The sequence below is a fragment of the Argiope bruennichi genome, chromosome 4, assembly GCF_947563725.1.
Source record: "Argiope bruennichi chromosome 4, qqArgBrue1.1, whole genome shotgun sequence".
In the NCBI taxonomy this organism is placed as follows: Eukaryota; Metazoa; Arthropoda; class Arachnida; order Araneae; family Araneidae; genus Argiope; species Argiope bruennichi.
The window spans coordinates 138,661,970-138,689,457 of NC_079154.1; the positions used below are offsets into that span (position 1 = coordinate 138,661,970).

Below are 27,488 nucleotides of genomic sequence, written 5' to 3' on the forward strand. Positions count from 1 at the left end.
ATCGTTGAAACGTCCGAATACGGCCATTCAGTTAGGTTTATATCTGCAAATGGATAACAAAGGTTAAGTTAGTTTAGTTTAGTTATATTAACGTCCCGTTTGAAGCAACACTAGGGCTATTTCGGGACGGACCTCGTCATTTTGAACCGCGGTCAGATGACAAGGACGACACCTGAGCTGGCACCCCCTCTCCACACCACACCAGCGGGAGGACCTAACAAAGGTTAAAGGTCAGCCGTGTATAAAGTATAAGGTTAAAGGTCAGCCGTGGGATCGGTGATGCAAATGACATTTTGAGAAGGTTGAGTGGCTCCTTTGGATGTGTTAAGAAAAGTTCTTTATATTTTTGGCTCAATTGTTAACTTACACACAACACAGGCAACTGCTTTTTAAATAGTTTTCAAAAATAAATTGTATCCATTTTGATTTATGTTTTTAACTCTTTCCATACTGCGCATGGAGAGAAAGTGAATTTGTATCTGTTACCATTTTGATGTATAATTCAATTTCCAGCGGAGTGTTCAGACATTTCATAAAGAAGTAGTTTATCTTTGAAAATTTTTTTAAAAATAATTTATAAAGAATTCTTCGGTTTTCATCTGTAATTCATACATTTTGAAGAATGTAGAAAAAAGATTAACTTTTCTGAGCTCGAGCTTTGAATGTATTTATAATGTGTAGAAAAGAGTTATTGCTTTTATGTATTGCGTGGCCAGAAATTCTCCGTTAGATTTGTAAAAGTTCTGTATGTAATTTTAAACTAGTAATTTTACTAACGTTATGTGAGGAATTTCCCATTTTTTTTGCTCTATGAATCATATATGGGTCCCATTCTTCAGGACCATTCAAAAAAGGATTTAGAGTTGTACACCTTTTTTTAAAAACTTTTTACGTTTTTACCTTTTTTACACCATTTTTAGAATAAAGATTCAGTTTACAAATCTCTGATTTTGAAAGTCGGGGTCATACCTGGCTATCCATTTTAAGGAGACGAAAAAAGAAGTCAAACTAGAACGAAGACTACATATTATTTCAGCTAGGATTAGTTTGGATTAGGAGCCAATCAATATCATGGTGTGCCTGCACTGACGCCTATGAAATGGAGCCATCACTTTTTGTTGTTCCTTACATGAAAACACCGCTTATAACATATTAAGTAATCACTGATATTTGCTGAATGACAGGCTAATTTTTTATGAAAGTCAGCAGATTTATTTCTCAATTTATCCCAATAATTATTTCGGGTTCGAATTTGGGTAAAAAAATTTCTAATCTTTTCTTAAGGTGATTTGCTGAGTACAAATCTTTGGAAGAAGAGAAAAAATTATAAGAAGTTTCTAGATTCTGGTGAATCTATAAAAACTCAAATGATTAATAGGTTTTCCTATTACTATTGCTTGCACTCCACGTTAGGTTTCCTTTACAAAATATTATGAACTATGTAGTTGTCTTGAATATAGCTTAACTCTATACATTTTATTAACTATCATTGTTTCTTGTGAATGGGTTCTCCATGTCTTTAGTTTCACCTTTTCAAGAATTGCTCATCATTGATACAGAGTTGAATAATAATGGGTAAGTTGCGTTTTTTTTTTTTTTTTTTTTTTTTTTTTTTTTTAGTATGCGTAAATATATTAATGGAAGATTAGTAGATTTGTTTTTATCTCTTGAAGATGCAAAGAATTGTTATACTGAAATATTAGTTTATAATTTTTTTTCCGAAGAAGCTTATCTTTAATATTTTATAATTTATATGTTAAAAAATTCTTCTTAGATTTGACGATTTAATTTTCATATTTGAGAACATATTTTTAATTTTCAGAATTGTTTTACCTTCTCTTTATAATGGAAATTTTTGTGTTTATTATTAGCAGAAAATTCCATTCCAGATTGTCTTTTGAAATGAATGTAAAACTATTTATTATGTATCACTATTAACATTAAACTTGGAGAAAAAATGACGTTGCATTTTTATTTCGTAATAGCATAGCATTTTAGGCTTCAATCGTCTTGGTCTAGTGCTAGTTTCATTAGGCAGTGCTCTCTGGAAAGGAAGTTTACAGTCGTTCGATTTGTAGGAAAATTAAAAGTCTGAATCTTTGTTCTTTATTAGAAATAGAAGTTGTATTTTGGAATTAATGTATAAAATTTCACTCTTTAAAATTACAGCTTTACATTAGCTAAAGCATGCTATTGAAATAGGCAACTAAACAAATGGAATTTTATTCAAGTTATAAGTGTTGTCACTATTTTTTAAAATTAAATCTGCCGAAAACTAAATGCATAGAAATAAAATTGGTATCAGTGAAAAGTTGACTTTTAAATTCTTAGAAAATTGGTTTCTTTGTTGTATGTTCCAGAATTGTAGAGGAAAATTATCTATTACTAGAAATGAAATTTTGCAATGAGTTTAATTTTTTAATTAAAAAGCTAAAATTTCGAAAAAGTGAATTTTTTTCGGTGAATGACACTCCTCCAGACGTCGCTGTTTGCCAAATTTGATAGCTTTAGGTCCAAAGATATGTCCGAAGAGCGTTGCATTCCTTGTGTAATGAGAATCTTTGCACTGTGTAATATAAAGAAAATCAACTAACCCAAAAATAGGAAAATTTCTTGAAATTTAGTAATACAGGACATGAATTTCGGGTCTATTTCTAGCAACCATATTAATGCTTTTAATAGAACTTCGAATGTTATTGGACTATCTGTGATGACGAGCCGAAATTTTTGAAATGCATCATTTGAACAAATGTCAATACTTAAAAACTTTTATCATTTTTGCTACAATGGTGTGGAAGAAACTAATACAGTATGAAGCATATAAAAGTAACTCTGTTTATATTGAAATTTGGGTCCACAGTTTTTTCAATTGCTCCTTCTTGCTTTGAATTTTTCATGCAGAACGTTTTAACTTTGCTTGTTGCTTTGATAACACATTCTGCAAAATCGTAGCACAATTATAGTTTTTTGGCGTGGTTTTCTTAGCAGGCTTTTACTGGGAGAAATTAATGTTTCATTATCAAAACATTTTGCAAACACTTTCAAAGCCACTGGGATTATTGGTAATTCTAATGAAATAAACTAATAAAAATATGATTATACACCACCTATTGTAAATATTCCAACATATATTTATTGTATAATAAACTCATCAAGGCAAAAGCCCTTGGAAAACCATGCCAGTGTTAAGAAACGTAAAACGTATTTGTTTGATAATCTTTGTTATGTCAATGCAAGCTGAATAAGGTATTCTCCTTTTCTTATCCGAATGTTAATAATAGCAGAAGGCTTTAACACGTCTTGGAATGTTGAGTAAGCTTATATGTTCTGTTATGCAACGAGACGTTCATATATTTGTCTGATATGCTATTACGTTTACGATGCAGATGGTGTATCATTGTATGGCGCAGCTTAGCCAAAGCTGTTTTTTGTTATAGAAACATTGTTCATTCATTCTGTTATGTTTGCCATTGATTTCAAGTCTATATAAAGACTCCTGTAGAATTTTTTTAAAAATTTTAACATTGATTTAGGTTTAGATTGAGATACAATGGAACCATGTTGAACGAGCATAATTCGCTGAGGGAATCTTATTCGGAATGCAATATACTTGTAGAACGAAACACTTGTCTATACAAATCTGTAAGATACAAGATGTCTTCCACTTCGAAAAGAAATGAAAAAGGCATTTCTTTATATAATTATTTATAATTAGAGATAAAAATAACCACAATTTCTCTTTCAGCTCGTTTCACAAAGAATTTAGATTCCAAAGCGACATTTGCGTCCGTATGCTGTCTATACTGAAACTATCTTCGCTCCAAGTGTCATTCTTCCAATTTCTGGATTAAATATCCAACACTGGGTTTCAAGTAGGTTTGAGGAGAGCGCCTGATCTTAATAATCACACCACACCATGCTTGGATGACGGAGGACTATATTTTCTTTTGGATTTTCCCACTCTATTGGACTAACCAGGTATGTCTACATAATTGTGGCATCCTAGCCTCTTAGCGGTTACTTGTGTGGAAAATTCGGAGATTATATATTTCTTTTCCACTCTTTCAGAATACTCGAGGATTGGATTTTAATGCCTTCCAAGGTTTTTACAAATCGCTCAAAACATTTTTAAAACACAAAAGACAATTTGGCATACGAAGCAATCGAATCCCTTTTCAAAGATGAGTAATAGATCGCAAATCATGAATAACCAGGCAATAAATGCAATCCCATTGAATTAAAAATAAAAGTTGAATATCTTTCCGATACGATATGCATTAAAATCGTTCAGGTGAATTTTCCAAAATACTCAAACTACAATTCAATTATTCCAATAATTTTCATGATTGATAATTTGGAGATCAGCTCTATTCTAAATATTGATTGTCCAAAATCTTTCATTTAACTCCCTATACAGTTTCGTGTCGAGATATTTCTAACTAATATCAAATGTTTCATTGAACTTGTTGACAATTCCTTTGGTTTCTTCATAATACAGCTTCCACTTCTTTCAGTACGTTAAAACGTTAGTTTCGGTGATTACATGCTGTTATTCGAACTTCTGCTTAAGAATTGTGATATAGCAAATCTCGGATTGTGTAGTAAAAATTAAATTCTTAAAAAGGAGACTTTTATTGTTAAAACAAGTTTAACTACTTAATCAAGAGCCGCATCTGGATGTTGAGAATAAAAATCTTATAGTTGATATTTGTTCGTGTCGAAGAATTTTTGTCGAAAACAAGGTTTTATAAGAAAAGGAATAAATTGTTTGTTCAAATATTAAAATTCCAAACACCAAGGCGTACTAGTTTTCTGCTCTATTGGTTATGGAATTTCCTAGATATACTATAGAGAAGTGACTAAGTGCTGAATACAATCAGACAGATCGAGATAAATTTGTGCACGATGAAAAGAATTTTTCTGGATGATGAAAATGTTAAATAAAAGACTTTTTAACTTTGAGTAGTTTTCAGAATGACCTAATTTTTTTAAATGAATGAGTGATAAATCGAATTTCTGTTCTATGTGATGGCAGGGGAATACAAAAATTATTGAAATTCTAATGTCACTAGCCTTTTTATAGGAGTTAAATGCGTTATTTTGTAATTCATGTTAAAAGTGTAAGGATTTTTACATTTTAAAAACGTGAAAAGTGCTAGTCGCTGATTCATAAGTGGAACCTATAGTGCACACTTAAGTTCCCGATCGTTGTCTTAAACATTCTGTTGCTTTTCGAAAGAATTTGCTTATATTTAGGTTTTCTTCAGTTGTCCAATCCAAGTTATACATAAAAAAAAATCTTTAAATTGCCTTTTATTAGAAGTTTGTGTCATTGGTCAATTCCTACTTATTTCGTTATTCGTGTAGGTTTATATTAATATAGTAAATCTAAATTGTATAAGCGTAGTTGGTAGTCATGCATTTTGTTTGCATCCTTCCCATAATGCTATTCTTATTGCTTTACCTTTATTTAATCAAATCGCAAATTCTCCCGCATGTTATTACATGAAATGTATTATAAAATTTCAGTGGAGGTTTATTTTAACGTTTTCGGCGTGAAGCGAGTCATATTAAATGAAGTCTTAAAATTTATTAATTAAAATTTGGGAAATTACATTTAGTTTTGTATCCATCTAATATAAGAAATACAAAAATCTTATATTGAGATTGCAAATTTGAAACAGTAAGCTGAAGAAATGCAAGGAAAACATTAGTGGTAATGCAGTACGTCTAACTCCAGATTTATACTTACAAATATCTATTTTTAAACTTAAGAATCATTTCATGTATTCTATACAGATGGCATTTTATCGAAAGTTTAATTCTTAATATATTTTGATTGTAATGAATCGAATTATTTCGAGACATGATCGAAAATTACTAGATGTCCATTTTTGACAGTTTCATACCGAATTTTGAGGAAAATGATGTTTAAAATCATGAATCGATGAAAGCAGTGCAGAATATAGGTAATATTTGCATGGAATTTAGAATAATGCTTTTGAGCAAACCGCACGTCTTATTTAATCTGTTTTCCTGCTTTAATTCACCGTTTCGCTCATCATAACTAGCATAAATTCGCCGGGTTTAGTATTTTTAAAATTAGGTTTGTGTTAATTTCAAAAAAGTCGTTTCCGCGATGCATGGCTGGACGCAACGGGGGTACTGACGTGCATTTTATTCTGAGGTTAAAATGCATTATGTAAATGAGAATATTGAGAAGTAATGTGCATTGTGAATGACATCGCGTCTCATCTTAAGCATGGGCGTGATGTACGGAATGGAATTAATATTTCGTTTTGGGAGTCGTCATGTATTTAGTCGAAACAGTGCAAGGTCACATTAGGCCGTGAATGAAGTGATGGCATAGGGGAGTGTGGAAATAGCCAATATGAATACGTGATAAATTATTTCGCCATGGGTTTATGGGAAAAGAAACGATTGCCTTCATGGCTAACTCGTCGAGTTATCGCGTATTGTTACGCAATGTTGAAAATTGGGAATTGGAAGTGTTAGCGGGGGTTGAGAGACAATTGTTGACTGTATCATGGTTTGGGTTATGTAGATAATATTTGCGAACATCAGAAACTCCAAGTGGAAATGGCTATGTGGGTAAGGTGTAAAAGTTTGAGTATCGGGGTGGCGTTGGAGGTGTGGGTTATGTTTGTGAAAGTGTGGGTCTCTGGGTGGCGTTGGAGGTGTGGGTTATGTTTGTGAAAGTGTGGGTTATGTATGTGAAAGTGTGGGTCTCTGGGTGGCGTTGGAGGTGTGGGTTGTGTATGTGAAAGTGTGGGTCTCTGGGTGGCGTTGGAGGTGTGGGTTGTGTATGTGAAAGTGTGGGTCTCTGGGTGGCGTTGGAGGTGTGGGTTGTGTATGTGAAAGTGTGGGTCTCTGGGTGGCGTTGGAGGTGTGGGTTGTGTATGTGAAAGTGTGGGTCTCTGGGTGGCGTTGGAGGTGTGGGTTGTGTATGTGAAAGTGTGGGTCTCTGGGTGGCGTTGGAGGTGTGGGTTGTGTATGTGAAAGTGTGGGTCTCTGGGTGGCGTTGGAGGTGTGGGTTGTGTATGTGAAAGTGTGGGTCTCTGGGTGGCGTTGGAGGTGTGGGTTGTGTATGTGAAAGTGTGGGTCTCTGGGTGGCGTTGGAGGTGTGGGTTGTGTATGTGAAAGTGTGGGTCTCTGGGTGGCGTTGGAGGTGTGGGTTGTGTATGTGAAAGTGTGGGTCTCTGGGTGGCGTTGGAGGTGTGGGTTGTTTATGTGAAAGTGTGGGTCTCTGGGTGGCGTTGGAGGTGTGGGTTGTGTATGTGTGAGTTGTGGTTTTAGGGGTGACGGTGTGGGTTGTGTATGTGTGAGTTGTGGTTTTAGGGGTGACGGTGTGGGTTGTGTATGTGTGAGTTGTGGTTTTAGGGGTGACGGTGTGGGTTGTGTATGTGTGAGTTGTGGTTTTAGGGGTGACGGTGTGGGTTGTGTATGTGTGAGTTGTGGTTTTAGGGGTGACGGTGTGGGTTGTGTATGTGTGAGTTGTGGTTTTAGGGGTGACGGTGTGGGTTGTGTATGTGTGAGTTGTGGTTTTAGGGGTGACGGTGTGGGTTGTGTATGTGTGAGTTGTGGTTTTAGGGGTGACGGTGTGGGTTGTGTATGTGTGAGTTGTGGTTTTAGGGGTGCCGGTGTGGGTTGTGTATGTGTGAGTTGTGGCATTTGCGTACTGTGCAAGGATTTGATACTTCTAATCATTTGGGGTGGCTTAGTTTCACCTTCGTGGCCAATATTTTAATAGGAATTAGGAATATAATATAATATAAGCGGCGAGTTTAAAACGTTTTGAAGTAAGAAAATTATTGAAAAATGTTTAGGAAATTGAAGTGAACGAGGTTTAATATGTAAGAATTTAATTCGTAATTTTAAATTATTTTGTATTTAAATCCCATCAATAGGTAGTTATATTTTTTCGGATGGATACATTACTAAATATTCATGCTGAGTTTCTCCCTCCCTTGAATCTCAAACCAGAGGAAACATAGAACAATTAATTAATAGATAATCTTTAATAAGTAACTCTTTGCTTAAGTCAGCAATTATAACTTGTAATGACTTTAATCAATAACTGAAGTATCTCCTTTATAGTAAGGGGAAAAAAATTGGCGGATACCATATTAATGCAAACTTTCCAATGAGCAGAGTAGATTAAAATTCATATTAAGATTAAATTTGATATTTCAGTGACATAAATCCCGGAAAACCCAAAGTTTTGCTATGACGGAATCCGATAAAAAGAAAAATTTATACTCGTAATTATACTTAAATTAAAATATTAATTTAATAGAACTTTTAAAATATCCAATTTCTCTGAATAATATTCATTTATTCTCATTTAGGGGGGATTGGAGTGAGTGACGGCTTATTGGGAATCAATATCTCAATGTAATTAAAAGCTGCCATTTTCTTTCAAATTCCAATTAGCTGTTTTTGCCATCAAAAGCAGTATTAGCTCCGTATCTGAGGCTCAATTATTTGACATTTCGTACTTGAAACGAACTTTTTCTCCCGGTTTTGGAATTAAAATCTCCAATCTGCCTCGTTCTTTTTTGGCTTTCTGTACATTAACTATTCCTCTAGTTGATGTAACAATTTGGAATCTCATTAAAAATACCTAGTTCAATTCGGTGTCTAATATTTATACATCCTAATGTGATACATATAATTTTTACTGAATAAAGAAGACGAATTCTTACTCTTCAGTTATCTAGAAATAACTTAGTTTGTTCTATATCGCAATTCGGAAATGGAAGTTTGAATAGCTTCATGTGAAGGAATTGCAATTGTCTTCGAATCAAAATGAATGAATTAAAGGCAGTAATCGGTTAGAATAAGGCTAGGAAAAACCTTTCAGAAATAGAATTGAATTAAGCTACTAAGCATTTGAGATAAAAAAAAAAATCGTACTAAATTAAGCTATTTTGAACTTACTTGAAATTATTCAGATAAATTTCGTATTGCATTTTATACTTAAGTATATAAAAAAATTATCTTCATAACACTTAAAAATATGAAATGAGTTAAGGCAAAGATGTTTTTTCTGAAATCAAATTTGTTTATTGTAAAGAAAAACAAAAGAGGAATAATCTCTGTAGTCCATTCCCTTTTAAAATTTAAAAATTACTAACAGTTGCCCGCTCAAATGTTTTTATCTATTGGAAACTTTCTAAAATGCATTAAAATCTGCACATTTAATGTGGAAGAAATATTCATAATCTTTGAATATTCCACTCGAGTAGTTTCTAAGCGACGAAAATGCTATAATCATGTGGATTTTACATGGTACAGTCTAATATGACAGAGGAAACAGTGGCAGTTGCTCTCTTGTGCCCTCTTCTATAAATGAACAGAATGTTTAATGCAAATTTGACAAGTCTTTTGTGTAAGACTATCCAGTGGGAAACGTTTAAATCAAATATCTGTAATACTAGAAAGTTTCTGTTGAATTCACTGGCCTTTTCACTCATCAGTGAAATACGTCATAGAAGTCATCAATTTAACAAAATCGCCTGCCGTTGTTGGAGCTGTTCACTGCAAAGAACACTTTTTATGCTGTTCGCTTGAAACAGTGGCCAACTCCTGTAAGCAAAGCGACCGCCTTTTCTCTTGACGAAAATATGGATGGCAGCTATCTGGATGGCCACGAAATTTTTTCTTTCGTACAGAAGTAATATCGGTGAGTTACGATATTTATAATTATCATATCGTGATGAATGTTGGATATAATCATGTGATTATATCTATGGTAATTATAACTGTAAAAATGTACACATTTTTTTTCACTAGGCATTGACAGACAGTACAACATGGCCTATATCCATGTCATTTTGCTTGATAAAGGCACTACGTCAACCACCAGTAGTGTTGCTTTCTGTTCCATGCACTTGATTGTCCACCCCAAATATGCTGGATGCGAGGAAGTATTCCTTACAGGTGATGTTGAAGGTGATGAGACAATTCAAGGGCGCAGTAAGTTCGCTATTTATATTAACAAAACGGCATGGAATTTGAAAACCATTAATTGGTTCATCTAGAAATTAAATTACTGGAGGCTGCAAAGAGATGCGAAACATAATTATCTTAAAATATTTATTGAAACAGATGCAGCCCTATTGGCTACTTACCATAATGAATTACCGGAATTCAAACGCCTGTCATACGCGTTTCTGAGTATAGGATTCAAAGTAATTGAACGTCTTAGAATGGAATCACCCAGTGACCCTCGTTATGAGGGAAATACTCCATGGCCAGGAACCGTTTGAAACTAGATTCCAGCATCTACGCAGGACAAAAATGCTTCTAGGTAATTCTGTTGTCTCTGCATGGCTTGTGGTAAACTTTCTAGAATGACCAAATTTATTAAGTTAAATGAATGCCCTTTCAGTTCCAGCCATAAAGTATCTACATATGTGTAGTAGGTATCTAGATGTCCTGGAAAGAACGTCATTGAAGTAATATCGGTAAGTTGTGCGAATTGTCACACCATCAAATGATTTCCAATCATTGGCTTGGATTATCGAATGAGAACCATAACAATGTACTTCTATTTGTTTTAGGTATTCTTCTGTCAGACAACTCATGGCCGTTGATGCTACTTTTCCGGTTAAAAAGTATGTCATCACCATCGATAATACGCTTTTCAAGGTCCAAAAACGTCTTCACTAGAAAGCAGTTCTTTATACGGGGAGGATATTCCCTTCAGATGAGTTCGAAGTACATGGAATTCAAAGGCATGGTAAGTTTCTGAATTATAACAATAAAACTACCACAGAGAGACACTCGATAACCATTTTATTTGGTTTCTCCAGAAAGTATATCGGTGGCAGTTAAAGATAAATAAACCATAATTTCCTGGAAATAATTATTGAAATATCTACAGTAGTTTTACCTAAGAAAAGAGTTGATATACTTATTTCACGATATCAACTTCTAAACGTAATTGTCGAAGTAATCGGCCTAGGTAAGGCTTTCTTCATGGTGTATACTAAGGAAATATTGCATGGACAGAAACTTTTTCAAACATACGCCTGTGGCAGATGAGCAAAAGATGTTTCCATGTAATTTTTTTTCGTCTCACTTTCAACCTCCAGTAAACTCATTTTTTGGAACGCTCTAAATTCATTGTAATTTTTATTTAAAATGCATATAATTTTCAATATTTTGTTAATCGAAGTAACTGGTACATACTAATATCAGTAAGGTCACCAATTTCATTTCCTTTTAAAGTATTTAAATGATAATCCAGAAAACTTCGGTTGTAACCTTAAGAAAGAAAACGTCCATGTTTGTCAAACGAAGCTTCAAGAGTTGTTTCTTTCTCCATTATGCACTCATTCGTTCGTTCCGAGACAGTTTAAATGATTCTATGACAGTTTCTAGAAAAGGGCAAAATAACATATGGTATTCTGAAGTCTAACCAATAACTGCGGCTACTGTGCTAATGCTATTTGAGCATTATTTGCTCCACTTCTGATCCTTAGAGAATACATATATGCACAGCTTCTGAAAGATCTTGTTTAGTTAATTATTTTAAAATCTATAAATCACTATAAAGTTTCATTTTCAAAAGATCAGCCATTGGTAAACTTAAATCTACATTTGAAGTAGGATTTCTATTCTCGCTTCTATTAATAGTGAAATCATAAGCTTCGTTTGTAATTATCAATGCATATTTAAAGAGTAAAACTGTCATGTATATTCTGCCATTGAATGGTTTCTTGTTTTTCAGATCTAATCTATTCCGATTCAGATGTTGACTTGTTTTGTTCGAAGTGATCCTGCCACAACATGCAGTATCTGAAGCTTCTATCAAATGCAAACTAGAATTCGGAGCCACTACAGTTAAAATGTTGATTTCCGGACAAATGTAGTTGGTTAGTAAAATTATAAATGTTACACCAAATCCAAAATGTATATTTTCTATCAAAAATCATCAGTTTGCATAGTGGTGAAATTGTGATTACTAATGTAATGGCAAATTATTTGAAAATATCAATATGTCTTTGAAGTATTTCATGATCCCATTTTAAGGCTATGACAATGAATCTTACATTTTTGGGGATATTTTTTTAAAATTGGGAAAGCTTGAAGTGCATGTAATTATCATTCCAAACAAATGTTTGGCATATCAATCGATATTTCATCTAAATTGTTTGAAATTTTCATATATCTACTTAAAACGACTAAAATATTGGTTTGCATTCATTTTCTTTAAACGTAGTGCTTGCTTTGTACTTTGAGAAACAAGCTATTCTGAGACAATCGATATCGATAAACATGTTTCATGTAGATAAATTAAAATGTAATAGATGATTTCTAGGAAAATCAAATAAGTCAAATTTCCAACAAAACTAAAAATTTACTGCCACAGAACGAATTTTTGAAATAAAAATTTGCATATGCATTCCTCCCTTATTGTCAACGGATAATCCATCTTTATGTTATGAGGTGATTTGTTACGATTGCTTTTCATCACCGCTTACTGTAACACAATTTGAAAAATTGAATTTTATTGTTATGAAACGATTCATTGTAGTTTCTTCACATCAGCATAAGGGCTTGTAATATACTTCTCAATTTATCTACAATTTTATAAAAATGGTAGTCATTTGTTTTTATTTTGTACTGAATGTTAATGATCTCGTAACTAATTTCATTATTGTCGATTTCTAGAAAGTAACTTAATATTATAATGATGATGATGAAATAAGTGATCAAATATCTGAATATATTTGCTATAATTATCTGTGTATAGTTCTAATATGAAGGGATTTTGCAACTCGTAATTATCTGAACATTCTTTTTTGAAATACTGGTCTTAATTAGGGAAAAATGTTTTATGCTAATTTTCGGTAGTTGGCCCCGAAATCTCTGAAAATATTTTAAATATATATTGCTAAGCTGCAACTTGGAGTTTTTGCACATGAAATGGTTCTATGCTTTGAAAATTATATTTTATGCTTGAATTTTAAATTTGTTTGATGGTTGGAACTGTAATTTTAAAATAGTTTTTTTCTTTTTTTTTTTGCTCCTCGTTAAGTTTTACATCCGAAAATGACATAAAATTTATAGTATTAATGATTCCTAAATCCAAATTTAATAGTACATGGTATCGATACTCATTGTTTAAATTTAAATTTAACTTTAATATTTCTGAAATTTTACCGTAGTTTGAGAAGGTATATTAAAATTAATCATCTATTCGTTGCATCCATTTGCAGCTGCGTTTTAATTCAAGATTTTATTCTTGTTAACTATTACTAGCTTATTTTTTTAAAATGTATTTATAGTAAGATGAATAGTAAATTTAAAATACTAAATCTTGAATCCTATATACCTTAATTCGGTTTTTAATTTTGATGCAAATGTGTACATCCGCTGATAAAGGATACTTTGATTGGTTCGGCCGGCCAGCCAATCAAAGTATCCTTTGATTCTTAGAAAGCATTTGATCACTGTGTCTGATCACCATGGTGATCAATATGCCTATAGGAAAAAATGACGCTTTTTCATGATTAGAAGGAATTTAAATTTCTAAATCTAACCTAATGCAATAAAATATCGGATTTCTTGAGAAAAAGCGAATGGATGCGACGAATGTTATAGTACTGTCTTTTTTTTTTCCTTCAGTAATACGAGACTTTGACTTTTAAAAAAAACAATAGATCTAAAAACATTTTTAAATTATTTAATAAAATATCAAATTGTCACTTTTTAATGTGTAATAGAAATCAGAATAAGTTTTATGAATTTCCACTGAAATTAATTCTATCCGTATACAATAAATTATGTTAATTTTCTTTAATTTTGTTTTAAGAATCGGTGCTTCCATTAAATTTTTAAACTCAAGTATATCAATTTTATGTTAAATCAATGCTTTAAAATCAATCACTTTAAAAACTGACTTTCTTCATATGCTTATTACATAAAGTAAAAAAAGCGAATTTATTTTGTTGAGTATACCGAATTCTCAATTCCATTCATTTATGTTCTACTTGTTATGTTGTAATAATATTGTAAATTGTATTTCTTTGTATATTAAATATGCAAATAAAGTGTGTATTTTGAATTCTATTTTGTATTTAATTACCAAATAGCCTTGTCTCCTTTCTAATTGCTTTGATAATTTAATACTTCCACTTCGTGAGCGGGCTTGTAAAATGCAATAATGACAATACTTCTTAGAAACTATTCCTCTCACACGTTCGCAAACTGAAATTTGTACATGCATCCAAGTCCTCTAAAACAATACTGAATATATTCTAATTAAAATTAGAAATTCATAAGATGTATTACTAATTATTAGTTTCTATCCTGTTCCTGAAATCGTATTGTTTCAATTCAAATATAATGGAACATAAATATAAGATATTAGAAACGGGTCATTCTCTAGAAATACAGAAGTTGATTAACTGGAATTTTTAAAGTCTTGAATTCTAATTCATCGTCATTCGAATTTCAAGGTAAGTTTTACTCATTGCGTGTTCTTTCCCGATCACAATTGAAAAGTTTTGATTTTTAAATTCGGGACAAAATCATTCGCATTTTAAAAACTGACAGAGCTAGATGTGAACTGTGCAATTTATCTCGCTATCTTTGCTCATTTTGTATATTAACACATTACGTACGGCGCTTCCAGGGCCCTGCACATATTAGGACGGTCTAGAAAGCATGCTTGGTAAGCAAAAAGGATGCATATATGCACATTTTTAATTTGCATTTTGTATTATATTTATATAAATCTTAAATATTACTCTGTATTTCATACATATATTTATAAGATTTTTTACATTTTAACAAATATTTATTTCGCAGACTTGAATAATACTTTTGTGTGTTATTTGGTAAAGCATATTTCCTTGTGCATGGTGTTCGGCACGATTTGCCGCAGTATCTTGTTTTAACGACACTTCTCGAATTTTCTCGTGTTTTGCGTCCCATCCGTTTCGGACCACTCTAGAGATTCCTCGTATAGCATATCCCGTCTGTTATTGCTTCATATATAACAAAGTTAGTGATTTTAGAAAGTACAAGTTTACCCAAAAACGTGCTGTCCCAGACGTATGTCTTAAGACTTCTTTGCGGTCCTTAATTTGTGAAATATTTGCCTATGGTTGGTTATGCATTATTTAGCCAAAAAACACGAAAAGGGATATCTCGTGATCCTGCCCCAACATTCTGTCAGCTAAAATCGAGAAATCTTGTGACCTGTACGCAATCTGTTAACATCTATCTGGAAATGGATCGAATGTTTCCTATTTACTATATTCAAATGGGTTGCAATTTAACTATGTAAACTATCTTCCGTTTTCATTTAAAATCTTGCCTCTCAGTATTAGTTTTAAGATTTTGTCTCCAATTTGTATGTTGTGGGTTAATCGAATTTCTATTGCAATAATAAAACTTTCTCTCCTCTCAAATTGCAGATTCGATAAATTTCATTGCATAAATATGTTCTACTCTAGGTTAATAGTCAAATTATTAGACGATGACCTTAGGACATTACATATTGAAATAAATGAGAGCTAAATCATATGAACTTTTAAAACGATTTTTTCGGTATATTAAAAGAAAAATATTGCTATAAATCTGAAGATAAAGAAAGAAAAGCTTTAAATGAATTGGAATTGCATCTGATGCATTGAACTTTTTACGAAACAAAATCTGAAATTTTGCTTCTTACTGTCCCCATTATGCTTTATTTGTATTAAAATCAACGACTTTAACCAGGAATTGTTGAGCTTTTTACAAGTTTACATGAATCTTTTAAACAACGATACAATCTCATCGAAAAAAATTCTAAATTTCTAAAAATATTCTAATTTGTATATCGTCGTATATAAATTCTTACAATAAATATAAATCGTCGTTAATTGACTACCGAGAATGCATCTTGATGTGATTATTTAAAATAACTGTCAATAAACGGTTTTAAATCAGTTTTTAAAGTTGTCAACCGATTAACCGTTCAGCAGAAAAATCCTCGAGTCTGCATTTACAACTTATCAACACATTTTATAAAAATTCTTTTCTTCCTTTTTACCGAGTAGCAATTACTGCGAAAGCAGTTTCCTTACCTTTTTCATATCTGAAATTTCATTTTGCGATAATGCATTTCGTAATCATCAAATTAAAGAATTTATTTTGATTACGAAATTTAAAATTATACGTTTACTGCTATTATATCGAATTTTGTATTTTGCAAGAATTTACCATTAAAGTACTGGTCTTAAGCAAAATAAAAAAAAAAAAACTTTTTGCATTTTTAATTTCAGTTTACTGGTCTGAACTCGAAATTTTCAATAAGAATTTTTTGCCACAAAGCAAATCCTAAAATGCATTTTTGTATGCTAAAAATGTGTAATATATATTCTTATGTTTGGTTACTATACTGTTGTCAAGAAAGGCGAGGGGTGGGGAATACTTTCTCAACATTATCTATACTGTTTTAATTAATTTAGAATATATTTCTAATAAATACTGCAATCATAACAGTTATATGTTGGCGCACATGAAACAAGATATGCGCTTTTTGATAAAATCTTTTATGTTAGTATTTAAAAAATATTTTCCATTTTGAAAATTCTTTACTACTGCGATTGTAATTTAAAACTGAGTTCTCTTTTCTTTAATCTCTACATCACAATGATGTAACATTCATAGCATTTAACTGCTCTCGGATAAAAATGTAAAAAATTAGTCTTGTGACCATTCATTTAGTATAATTCCGATTACCGCTGTTCAGAAATATGTTGATATTTTTTCTAAAGATATAATAAATCGGAATTGTATATTCTTTGCGTCCATTTACAAAGATTTTCAAACCAACCGTCTAGTGTTGCTTCAAACGGGACGTACTCTATTTGAAATTAAAGAGTGATATTAATACCAGTTTTAAGTAAGAAATTTTGAATCCAAAATGCATTTCAGCTTTTCATTTCACATAATTATTCGTTTACCTACAAACGAAGAATAATTTTTTATATAATTGTTTAACCATCTAATCAAAATATCCTTTAATTCTTAGAAAACATTTGATCAGTGTGTCTGATCACAACAATCAATACTTGATGCTGTCACATGTATAATATGAATTAAAATTATTAGACACCGGAAAATTTACGGGAGATACGAGAAAGTAAAAGATATTTTTTGAGAAAAATGGTGAATGCATGTCATGAATGTCTCATAATCAAGTGCTGCTTTTTGATTACCTTTTTCAATAATGAAATGAAAAATTTAGCAACTGATTATTTAGAATTCTAAATATTAAATTTGGAAAAAACAAACAAAAAGTATTAAATGCAATTATTTCTTTCTAAATCATTGAATTCAATATTTAATTTTTTCTTATTCTAAATTGAATGATACATCGAAAAATTCGTTGACATTCCAATTAAAAATTCACTATACTATTTATTTTACATGTATGTGATTTTTAAGACATATACATATATTATAGTAATAGAATTCGTAACTAAACTATCATCCTATGTAAAATGCTTTTTTTATTACTAAATTGTTTAAATTTCTTGTTAAACTTATTGCATGCAGTATCTGATTTACTTTGATATATGTTCTGAATTCAAATGCATTTATACTGTAACAATCTTGAAAAGCATCTGTTTTTGCACAAACTTGCAAATAAAGTATGTATTTTGCATTCATTTTGTGTTTACTTACTAAATATTTTTGTCATTTGTCAAAAATAATTGCTTTTATAGAATTTTGATATTTGCTAGACTACTCTTACAAATTCGTATACTGAATCGAAGATTGTGCGTGAGCCGTTTGAAGAAGACCGAATCGATTCGAATCTTGGAGGGCGGGAAGAATAGACATTCATAAGAATTTCTCGTTGCTGGTTTCTATCTTATTCCAGAAATTATTTTATTCGTTTCCTTTTAAATCAAAATCACTAGAATTCATTGCACTAGTGTAATGATAGTACATACTAGTGAAATTATTTAAAACCTGTTTATGCTCGAGAAATATAATAAAATTTTGAGAATTCGTATTTTTCTTTGATTTTTTTTTTTTTTTTTAATTTTTTATGTATATATTTTTAAAATAAATCTAATTTGATTTGAAAACTGACAATTATTTAGTCTTTCATATTTTTCTTTTTATAGTTGGTGATTGCAAGAGAATAAAATTTTGAGTCGGGGAAAAAATGAATCGAATTTTTAAAAACTTTGAACTAATTGGATGTAAATTGTACAGTTTAGGTTGAAGTTTCATTGAACTACTATTGCTCATTTTCCATATTAAAATTAATTTAAAAATGATTTAAATATTCTTTTATTACTTCTTTTATTAAATCGCCTATCATTTATTAAATATGTACATATTTATTGTAATGATTTATTTGAAATCATATTTTTTATCTTACCACACTGACTTTAAACTCTTTACTTCGGATTTTATATTATGCGAAATTCGATTTTCCATTGCAATAAAAATTCGATTCACTTCTTTCAGCTGCCAATTGGCAAATGAAGGTGAAGGTGTTCTACTTTTCACTGCTAGATATATTAACATTTAAGCAAAATTCATAAGACTGTAAAATATCGCATAAATAAGTTCTAACTAATTATAAACTGAAAGTCTATTTTATCAGTTTATAAAGGGAAAAATAATTTCAATACAAAATTCTGGTTAGTTACGTTTATGTTAGTTATATTAACGTCCCGTTTGAAGCAACACTAAGGCTATTTTGGGACGGACCTCGTCATTTTGAACCGCGGTCAGATGACGAGGACGACACCTGAAAAAATTCTGGAAGTCAAAGCAAAAATCATAAATGTGCAAAATATAAACATAAAAGTTTTCGATTAGTTGGAACCATTATTATATCTATAATATACTGAGATTTTTATTTAAAAATATTTGGGGCTTTGCTTTTTATGGCATTTGATTCTAAAAAGACGTAAAGTAATATAACCTTAGCCAAGAATCGAAAGGAATTAATATGGATGTAAACACCAAGTTCACATGTACATTTTAAACAGCCATAAATTCTTCTCATAAAATAAAAATAAAAAAAATGTTCACAGTCTAGATTTCAACGTTTAATACTTACATTCATATCGGTTCGAATCTGAATACCTATGCTCCGAGTTTCTCGTCTTTTTTTTAGTTATTTTTTATATTAATGTATATATGCAATTCAAATAATTTCATCACAGTATTTCATTTCAAACATGTGAAATATATTACAAAATATTTTACACAAAATTAATAATTTATGGATGTCCTTCTATCCAATGCATTGCGCTTTTAGGTATATATACCGTGAAATATTAGTCGGAGATATATCCTGAAAAAAGAAGTTATATATCATTTAATCGCTTTGAGGAAGTATAGTGGGGTGGTATGCTTGCCCTTGTTTTTCACATTTTTTGCGGGCCTTTGGTTCAAATCTGAGTCCTAACACCTGGAGTCCCTTTTTTTAAGGTAATTTTTTATATTAATGTCTATACAATTCATATATTTTCATCGGAATATTTCATTAATTTGATTTCCGATATCTGAAATATACTACAATAACTCTATACACAATTTATAGTTTTTGGATGTCTGCACCTCGCACATGAGCAGAAAATTCTTCTATCTATTGTATTGTTCTTTTAAAATTGTGCTTTATGAAATACCAGCCGCCTTTGGCGACCAGCCGGTTCGCCAGTATTACCGCTCACTCAAACAAAACATGTTTAATCTTCAAATTTTGATAGTCATACCAAACTTATACTGTTGTTTAGATCGTTTCGTTCAATTTACTATATATATTTTGCTAATGTGTTGTCATTTCCGGTAAAACTTCAACTTTAGTTAAAAGTGGAAATGATGAAATTGCAATTAATATAAAGATATTTTTTAATAAAACCAAGCGTTTTATTTTATTTATCATCTTTATTGTTATTTATTTATGATTATTATTATCAAATATGAGTATTGCAAACAGAATCGATCGGTATTTAAGTCTTATATGTACTATAAAATATTTTTCATAATTTATGTAATATCTCAAACAATAATTCAACAAAAATCTCTCAGATTCAGCATAAAATTCAGTTTTTAGTTTTGCTTTCAAAAAGATTGAAATGAAATCAATAAAAATATTTTGTTCCAGCCTATAAATATATTTCAAAAATTATGAATTCTAAATTTAATGCAGTAAGGTATCAGATTCTGAGAAATATTCTGGACACACCAAATTTTAAATAAATGAATGAATGTTTCTATTTTCAACGATCAACTAAGACTTATTTATGAAGTTTTGAAAGGGAAAAATTTAGAAAAACTCAGCATTTTCATAATCTTAGGTCAATTAATCTTGAGAAACCTGCGCGCTGATTGGCGTATTTTCTTTGAAACGATCGATGGAAAATCTAAAATTATCCTTTTTTTATTAAATAGTGATGTTCAAATTTTCATAAATAAGGCAGTTTAAGTGATTGATTTAGTTGATTGGAAATTAACTCTTTTTATTTAAAATATTATTGTTTCAAGAACATTTTGTTATTCGTGATTTCCACAGCAGATGCTTTATGTAAAATCAAAAATTCATTATTTATTAGAGCATTTATTGAATGAAGTTACATAAAATATAATCATTTTCCATTTAGACCATTTTAGCAGATCTGTGTCTTACTAAAGGTTTACAAATTAACTGTGGGGCCCTGATTTGAATGGATATCTTGTTCATATTAAACAAAACTTGCCTTAAAATAAAACTGATTTATTGGATTAATAATATAGAGAGTGTAAAAGATCATAAAATAATTTTTTTTGAATTTATTTTTTTAAAAAATAATATTTTATATTTGTTTCATTTCCTACAGACACGTGCCGGAAATTATATTTTTGCAGATTTCTTTTCCAAAAGGATTTAATTTATTTTTAGTTGGAGTTTTAATCAATGTGATGGCAACACTTTGAAAAAAGCTAATTTTTTCCCATGAATGCGAAACGTGCTCGTGTAGCTTAAATTTTATTTTTATTTTGTACGAAAAAAATTGTTGAAAAATATAGTTAAAATATTTATTTAGAAGTTCATTAAAAATAGAAATTTAATTTTAAGGTTAAAATATTGGTATCGTTTAAAAGATAAATTTTTGATCTTTAACTTCATATAAAAATCTATTTTGTGCGGTAATATTTTCGGAAATTATAGCAGAAACACACCAAAATTTCGCATATTTTTTAAATAAATAAAATTCTAATTAAAAATTCGAAAAAATAACCCCCAGGTGCACATTCCCGCCCTCCAAGGTATACACGTGCCAAATTTGGTAGCTGTAGGTTGAATGGTCTGGCCTGTACAGCGCCAACACACACACACACACACACACACACACACACACACACACACACACACATTGAGCTTTATTATAAGTATAGATTAGACGGAGACGGAAATATTAGACAGCGAACAAAGCAAAAGCTTCTGAGGTAAGATAGTGTTCATTTAGTCAACTATCTTTTCTTTTTTTCCTTAGTAACATTTTTAGAATTTTTTTTTCAGATAAGTTTTTTTTTCCACTGTTATTTGAAATATCATTTTTAAATTCTAGAATTTATTCCATATCACTTCAGAAATAAAATAAATCAAATGCATGTGTTACTGTAATCAAAAAATCCATACACACATGCGTCGTGATCTTTGCATTTAATAAACAGTCTTTTTATGAAGGGATTCATTATTATATAAATATCTTCAAGACAAGACATGTGACTTTAAATAGAGTCATTTGCCGGGTCATCAATAGAGTTGTGGTTAGAGCAACAGACTCACTTGTCGGAGGATAGTTTTTTAAACGTAACATTTAAAGAAGTTTCTTTTTTATCATTTGTTGGCATTTTCTACTGACTTTTTTAAAAGACATTTATAAATTTCAATTAGTTTTTTATTAATATTTCTCAAGAAACAAGATAAATCAACGAAATAAATTTCTATGGTGGAACAAATTTGGAGACATGTGCAGTTATCTTTGCATTTAATATAGAGAAAGCTCTTATGAAGGATTGCACTTATAATGCAAATATCGAAAAGACATGTGACTTTAAATTGAACTATTAGCTGGGCCATAGATAGAGTTGTGAATATAGCAAATTCATTGCGTTGTATAAGGTTCGATCTTGCTTCTTAAGTCAATAATATTCTCTACTGTTTTCTCCTTAACTTTTAAAGAAGTATCCTTCATATATTTTTTAAACTTTTTCTATTGATATTTTGAAAAGATGTTTATAAATTACAAGCATTTATTCCATCTTACTTCAGAAATAAATCAAATGCATGAGTTACTGTAATCAAAAAATCCATACACACATGCGCCGTGATCTTTGCATTTAATAAATAGAGTTTTTTTATAAAGGGATGTGTTATTATATAAATATCTGGATGACAAGTCATGTGATTTTAAATGGATCCCTTAGCCGTATTTCGATAGAGTTTGGAACAGAGCAACGGACTTTTATTCCGTTGTCTGAAATTTGATCCTGCTACTTATTCAACCATTTTTTTCCAGTAACTTTTAAAGAAGTTTTTTTTTTTCATTTCTTTAATTTTTCTACTGGTATTTGAAAAATAAAATTATAAATTCTAAAATGTGTTTTATATTATTTTAGAACTAAAATAATCAAATGTATAAATAACTGAATCAAGCACATCCTTACAAACATGCGCCGCGATCTTTGCATTTAAAAAGCAGAGTTCTTTATAAAGTGATAAATTTATTATATAAATATCGGGAAGACATGACATGTGACTTTAACTTAGCCGTTTGTTGGGTTATAAATAGAGTAGTGAATATAGCAAAAGATAACCGTTCGGTCTTCTAAAGTTAGGTCCTGCTCTCTTAATTCAACAATTTCCTTTATTATTTATATTTATATCTAAAGAAATTTCTTTTTTTATTTATTTAATTTTTTACAAATAATTTAAAAAGATATGCATAAATTACTAAGAATTTATTTAATAATCCTATAGAAATAAAATAAATCTGAGGTATAACTTACTATAATCAATCAAATCCTTGAAGAATGCGCTGTGACCTCTGCATTCCCAATTGAGAGTACTTTTACGAAAGGCAGAACTAATTATATAAATATCTGGAAGACTTGACATGTGACTTTAAAATGAGACGGTTACTGTGTCATTGATGGAATAGTGGACACAGCAGCGGATTTCCGATCCGTTGTTTGGGGTTCGAACCTGGTACTTAATTCAGATGAATTTTTTTTATTATTTTACTCCGCTAATTTTTAAAAAGTATCATTTTTTAAAAATTTTGTTATTATTTCTAATGATATTTAAAAAAAAACATTTATAAATCACATTAATTTATTTTATGTTACTTCAATACTAATATAGATCAAAGATAAAAACTTCTGTAATCAATTCATTTAAATACGATTCTTCGACGCTTTTGTCGGAAGGGAATTTTCAAATCAAAATTCGAAGCTTAAAGAAGAAAAATATTCAAAAATAGGGTTAGGAAATCAGAAAAATTCAAATAAAAATATGAAATAAAAATTCCTTTCTAAAAGAAGCAAAATAAGCGACTCGAACCGATGTCGCCCGACACGCGCATTGCTCTGATCACTCTACAGAATTTCACACACACATTCACAGGTGTTAACTATACGCGTGTTCTATTAAGATTGTAATCCCCATGAAGAACAGAAGCATGAAAAAAAGACACAATGTAAGCGTAAAGCGATCATAGATAGTTTGTATAATAAGGTCATTTTTGCTGGAAGAGAGATTTCATACAAAATTCGACATTAAAAGAGGGAAAACATTACAAAATATTGTCGCAAAAATCGGAAAAATTAGAAAACATTACTAAATGAAAATACATAAATAAAAAAAACAGCAAAATAAGCGACTCGAGCCTACAATCCTGAAGAAACAAACGATCGCGCTGTTCTGAACAGCGCGATTACAACAATACGACATTTTTCGCGCGCGTAAAAAGTGAAAGTAAAAAATATTTCCAAAATAAAGAAATTATAGAAATAAATGTCTCAGTTCGGAAAGAGACTCTGGGCATGCGCAAACTTATTCCTTCTCTTATACACATGGCTTTCATGAATGGATTTGCACCATTATATAATAAAAATATATAAATAAACATGTTACTTTAAATGCGGCCTCAAAACGGATCGTATGTTGCCGTGTGGTCCGAATGTCAACCTGCGATCAAGTAGCCGTAGGTTCGATCCGAGCTCTCGGCGTTCGTTGTACTTTCATTTTTCTTCATATTAATTATTAATTTTTGAATTTTAAGTATAGAGTTAATTATTATTTTTCTTTTCAAGTAGTAAAAGTTTGGGCAGAATTTACAAAGATTGCAATATTATATTTAAAAATACTTCCAAAATAAAGAAATTGTGCAAATAAAAGTCTCAGTTCGGTCAGAGATTCTGGGCATGCGCAGACATATTCCTTCTCTTATACACATGGCTTTCATGCATGGATTTGCACCATTATATAATAAAAATATATAAATAAACATGTTACTTTAAATGCGGCCTCAAAACGGATCGTACGTTGCCGTGTGGTCCGAGTGTCAACCTGCGATCAAGTGGACGTAGGTTCTATCCGCGCTCTCGGCGTTCGTTGTACTTTCATTTTTCTTCATATTAATTATTAATTTTTGAATTTTAAGTATAGAGTTAATTATTATTTTTCTTTTCAAGTAGTAAAAGTTTGGGCAGAATTTACAAAGATTGCAATATTATATTTAAAAATACTTCCAAAATAAAGAAATTGTGCAAATAAAAGTCTCAGTTACGGTCAGAGATTCTGGGCATGCGCAGACATATTCCTTCTCTTATACAGATAGCTTTCATGCATGGATTTGCACCATTATAGAATAAAAATAAATAAATATACATGTGGCTTTAAATTCGGCCTCCCAACGGATAATAGGTTGCCGTGTGGTCCGAGTGTCAACCTGCGATCAAGTGGCCGTAGGTTCGATCCGCGCTCTCGGTGTTCGTTGTACTTTCATTTTTCTTCATATTAATTATTAATTTTTGAGTTTTAAGTATAGAGTTAATTATTATTTTTCTTTTCAAGTAGTAAAATTTTGAACAGAATTAACAAAGATTTCAATATTATATATAAAAATACTTATAAAATAAAGAAATTGTACAAATAAAAGTCTCAGTTCGGTCAGAGACTCTGGGCATGCGCAGACTCATTCCTTCTCTTATACACATGGCTTTCATGCATGGATTTGCACCATTATAGAATGAAAATAAATAAATAAACATGTGGCTTTAAATTCGACCTCCCAGTGGATCGTATGTTGCCTAGTGGTCCGAGTGTCAGCCTGCGAAAAAGTGGTCGTAGGTTCGATCCGCGCTCTCTCCATTCGTTTTACTTTCACTTTTCATCATATTATTATTAATTATTTTTTTTTAATTTTAAGTATAGAGAAAATTATTATTTTTCTTTTCAGGAAGTAAAGTTTTGAACAGAATTAACAAAGATTTCAATATTATATATAAAAATACTTCCAAAATAAAGAAATTGTACAAATAAAAGTCTCAGTTCGGTCAGAGACTCAGGGCATGCGCAGACTCATTCCTTCTCGTATACACATGAGCATGGATTTGCAACATTATAGAATGAAAATAAATAAATAAACATGTGGCTTTAAATTCGACCTCCCAATGAATCGCATGTTGCCTAGTGGTCCGAGTGTCAGCCTGCGAACAAGTGGTAGTAGGTTCGATCCGCGCTCTCGCAATTTGTATTACTTTCACTTTTAATCATATTACAATAATTTTTTTTTAAATTTTAAGTATAAAGAAAATTATTATTTTTCTTTTTAGGAAGTAAAATTTTGAACAGAATTAACAAAGATTTCAATATTATATATAAAAATACTTCCAAAATAAAGAAATTGTACGAATAAAAGTCTCAGTTCGGTCAGAGACTCTTGGCATGCGCAGACTCATTCCTTCTCTTATACACATCTCTTTCATGCATGGATTTGCACCATTATAGAATGAAAAAAATAAATAAACATGTGGCTTTAAATTCGACCTCCCAACGAATCGTATGTTGCCTAGTGGTCCGAGTGTCAGCCTGCGAACAAGTGGTCGAAGGTTCGATCCGCGCTCTCACCATTCGTTTTACTTTCACATTTCATTATCATATTATTATTATTATTATTTTTTAATTTTAAGTATAGATAAAATTATTATTTTTCTTTTCAGGAAGTAAAATTTTGAACAGAATTAACAAAGATTTCAATATTAAATATAAAAATACTTCCAAAATAAAGAAATTGTACAAATAAAAGTCTCAGTTCGGTCAGAGACTCTGTGCATGCGCAGACTCATTCCTTCTCTTATACACATGGCTTTCATGCATGGATTTGCACCATTATAGAATGAAAATAAATAAATAAACATGTGGCTTTAAATTCGACCTCCCAACGAATCGTATGTTGCCTAGTGGTCCGAGTGTCAGCCTGCGAACAAGTGGTCGTAGGTTCGATCTGCGCTCTCGCCATTCGTTTTACTTTAACTTTTCATCATCATATTATTATTATTTTTTTAATTTTAAGTATAGAGAAAATTATTATTTTTCTTTTCAGGAAGAAAAATTTTGAACACAATTAACAAAGATTTCAATATTATATATAAAAATACTTCCAAAATAAAGAAATTGTACAAATAAAAGTCTCAGTTCGGTCAGAGACTCTGGGCATGCGCAGACTCATTCCTTCTCTTATACACATGGCTTTCATGCATGGATTTGCACCATTATAGAATGAAAATAAATAAATAAACATGTGGCTTTAAATTCCACCTCATAACGGATCGTATGTTGCCTAGTGGTCCGAGTGTCAGCCTGCGAACAAGTGGTCGTAGGTTCGATCCGCGCTCTCACAATTCGTTTTACTTTCACTTTTCATCATATTATTATTATTATTATTTTTAATTTTAAGTATAGAGAAAATTATTATTTTTCTTTTCAGGAAGTAAATTTTTGAACAGAATTAACAAAGATTTCAATATTATATATAAACATACTTCCAAAATAAAGAAATTGTACAAATAAATGTCTCAGTTCGGTCAGAGACTGTGGGCATGCGCAGACTCATTACTTCTCTTATACACATGGCTTTCATGCATGGATTTGCACCATTATAGAATGAAAATAAATAAATAAACATGTGGCTTTAAATTCCACCTCATAACGGATCGTATGTTGCCTAGTGGTCCGAGTGTCAGCCTGCGAACAAGTGGTCGTAGGTTCGATCCGTGCTCTCACAATTCGTTTTACTTTCACTTTTCATCATATTATTATTTTTTTTTTTTAATTTTAAGTATAGAGAAAATTATTATTATTCTTTTCAGGAAGTAAAATTGTGAACAGAATTAACAAAGATTTCAATATTATATATAAACATACTTCCAAAATAAAGAAATTG

At 30.9% G+C, this 27,488-nt stretch overlaps 1 protein-coding gene across 5 annotated transcripts; it reads left to right on the top strand.

Moving 5' to 3' along the window:
* Nucleotides 1-1,389: 1,389 nt before the first annotated feature.
* On the top strand, nt 1,390-13,006 carry LOC129966942 (uncharacterized). 5 transcript variants are annotated; one of them, XM_056081555.1, is made up of 6 exons: nt 1,390-1,575; nt 3,746-3,978; nt 9,501-9,706; nt 9,817-9,999; nt 10,587-10,765; nt 11,759-13,006. In XM_056081555.1, the coding sequence occupies exons 3-6, from the start codon at nt 9,652-9,654 to the stop codon at nt 11,762-11,764; spliced, it is 423 nt and encodes a 140-aa protein (XP_055937530.1). In that variant the 5' UTR covers nt 1,390-1,575; nt 3,746-3,978; nt 9,501-9,651; the 3' UTR covers nt 11,765-13,006. The 5 variants fall into 5 exon arrangements, 2 of the variants coding, with proteins under 2 accessions (XP_055937530.1, XP_055937531.1); XR_008784322.1 differs by lacking the exons at nt 1,390-1,575; nt 3,746-3,978 and adding an exon at nt 10,132-10,490 and having other exon boundaries at nt 7,658-9,706; XR_008784321.1 differs by lacking the exons at nt 1,390-1,575; nt 3,746-3,978 and having other exon boundaries at nt 7,658-9,706; nt 9,817-10,490.
* Nucleotides 13,007-27,488: the final 14,482 nt, after the last annotated feature.

Excerpts from the sequence above, each read along its gene's own strand:
- LOC129966942 (XM_056081555.1), top strand. The coding sequence starts at position 9,652 with ATGGCAGCTATCTGGATGGCCACGAAATTTTTTCTTTCGTACAGAAGT. Across the intron at positions 9,707-9,816 it reads TTCGTACAGAAGTAATATCG|GCATTGACAGACAGTACAAC; the intron begins GTGAGTTACGAT and ends TTTTTTCACTAG. Across the intron at positions 10,000-10,586 it reads TGAGACAATTCAAGGGCGCA|GTATTCTTCTGTCAGACAAC; the intron begins GTAAGTTCGCTA and ends TATTTGTTTTAG.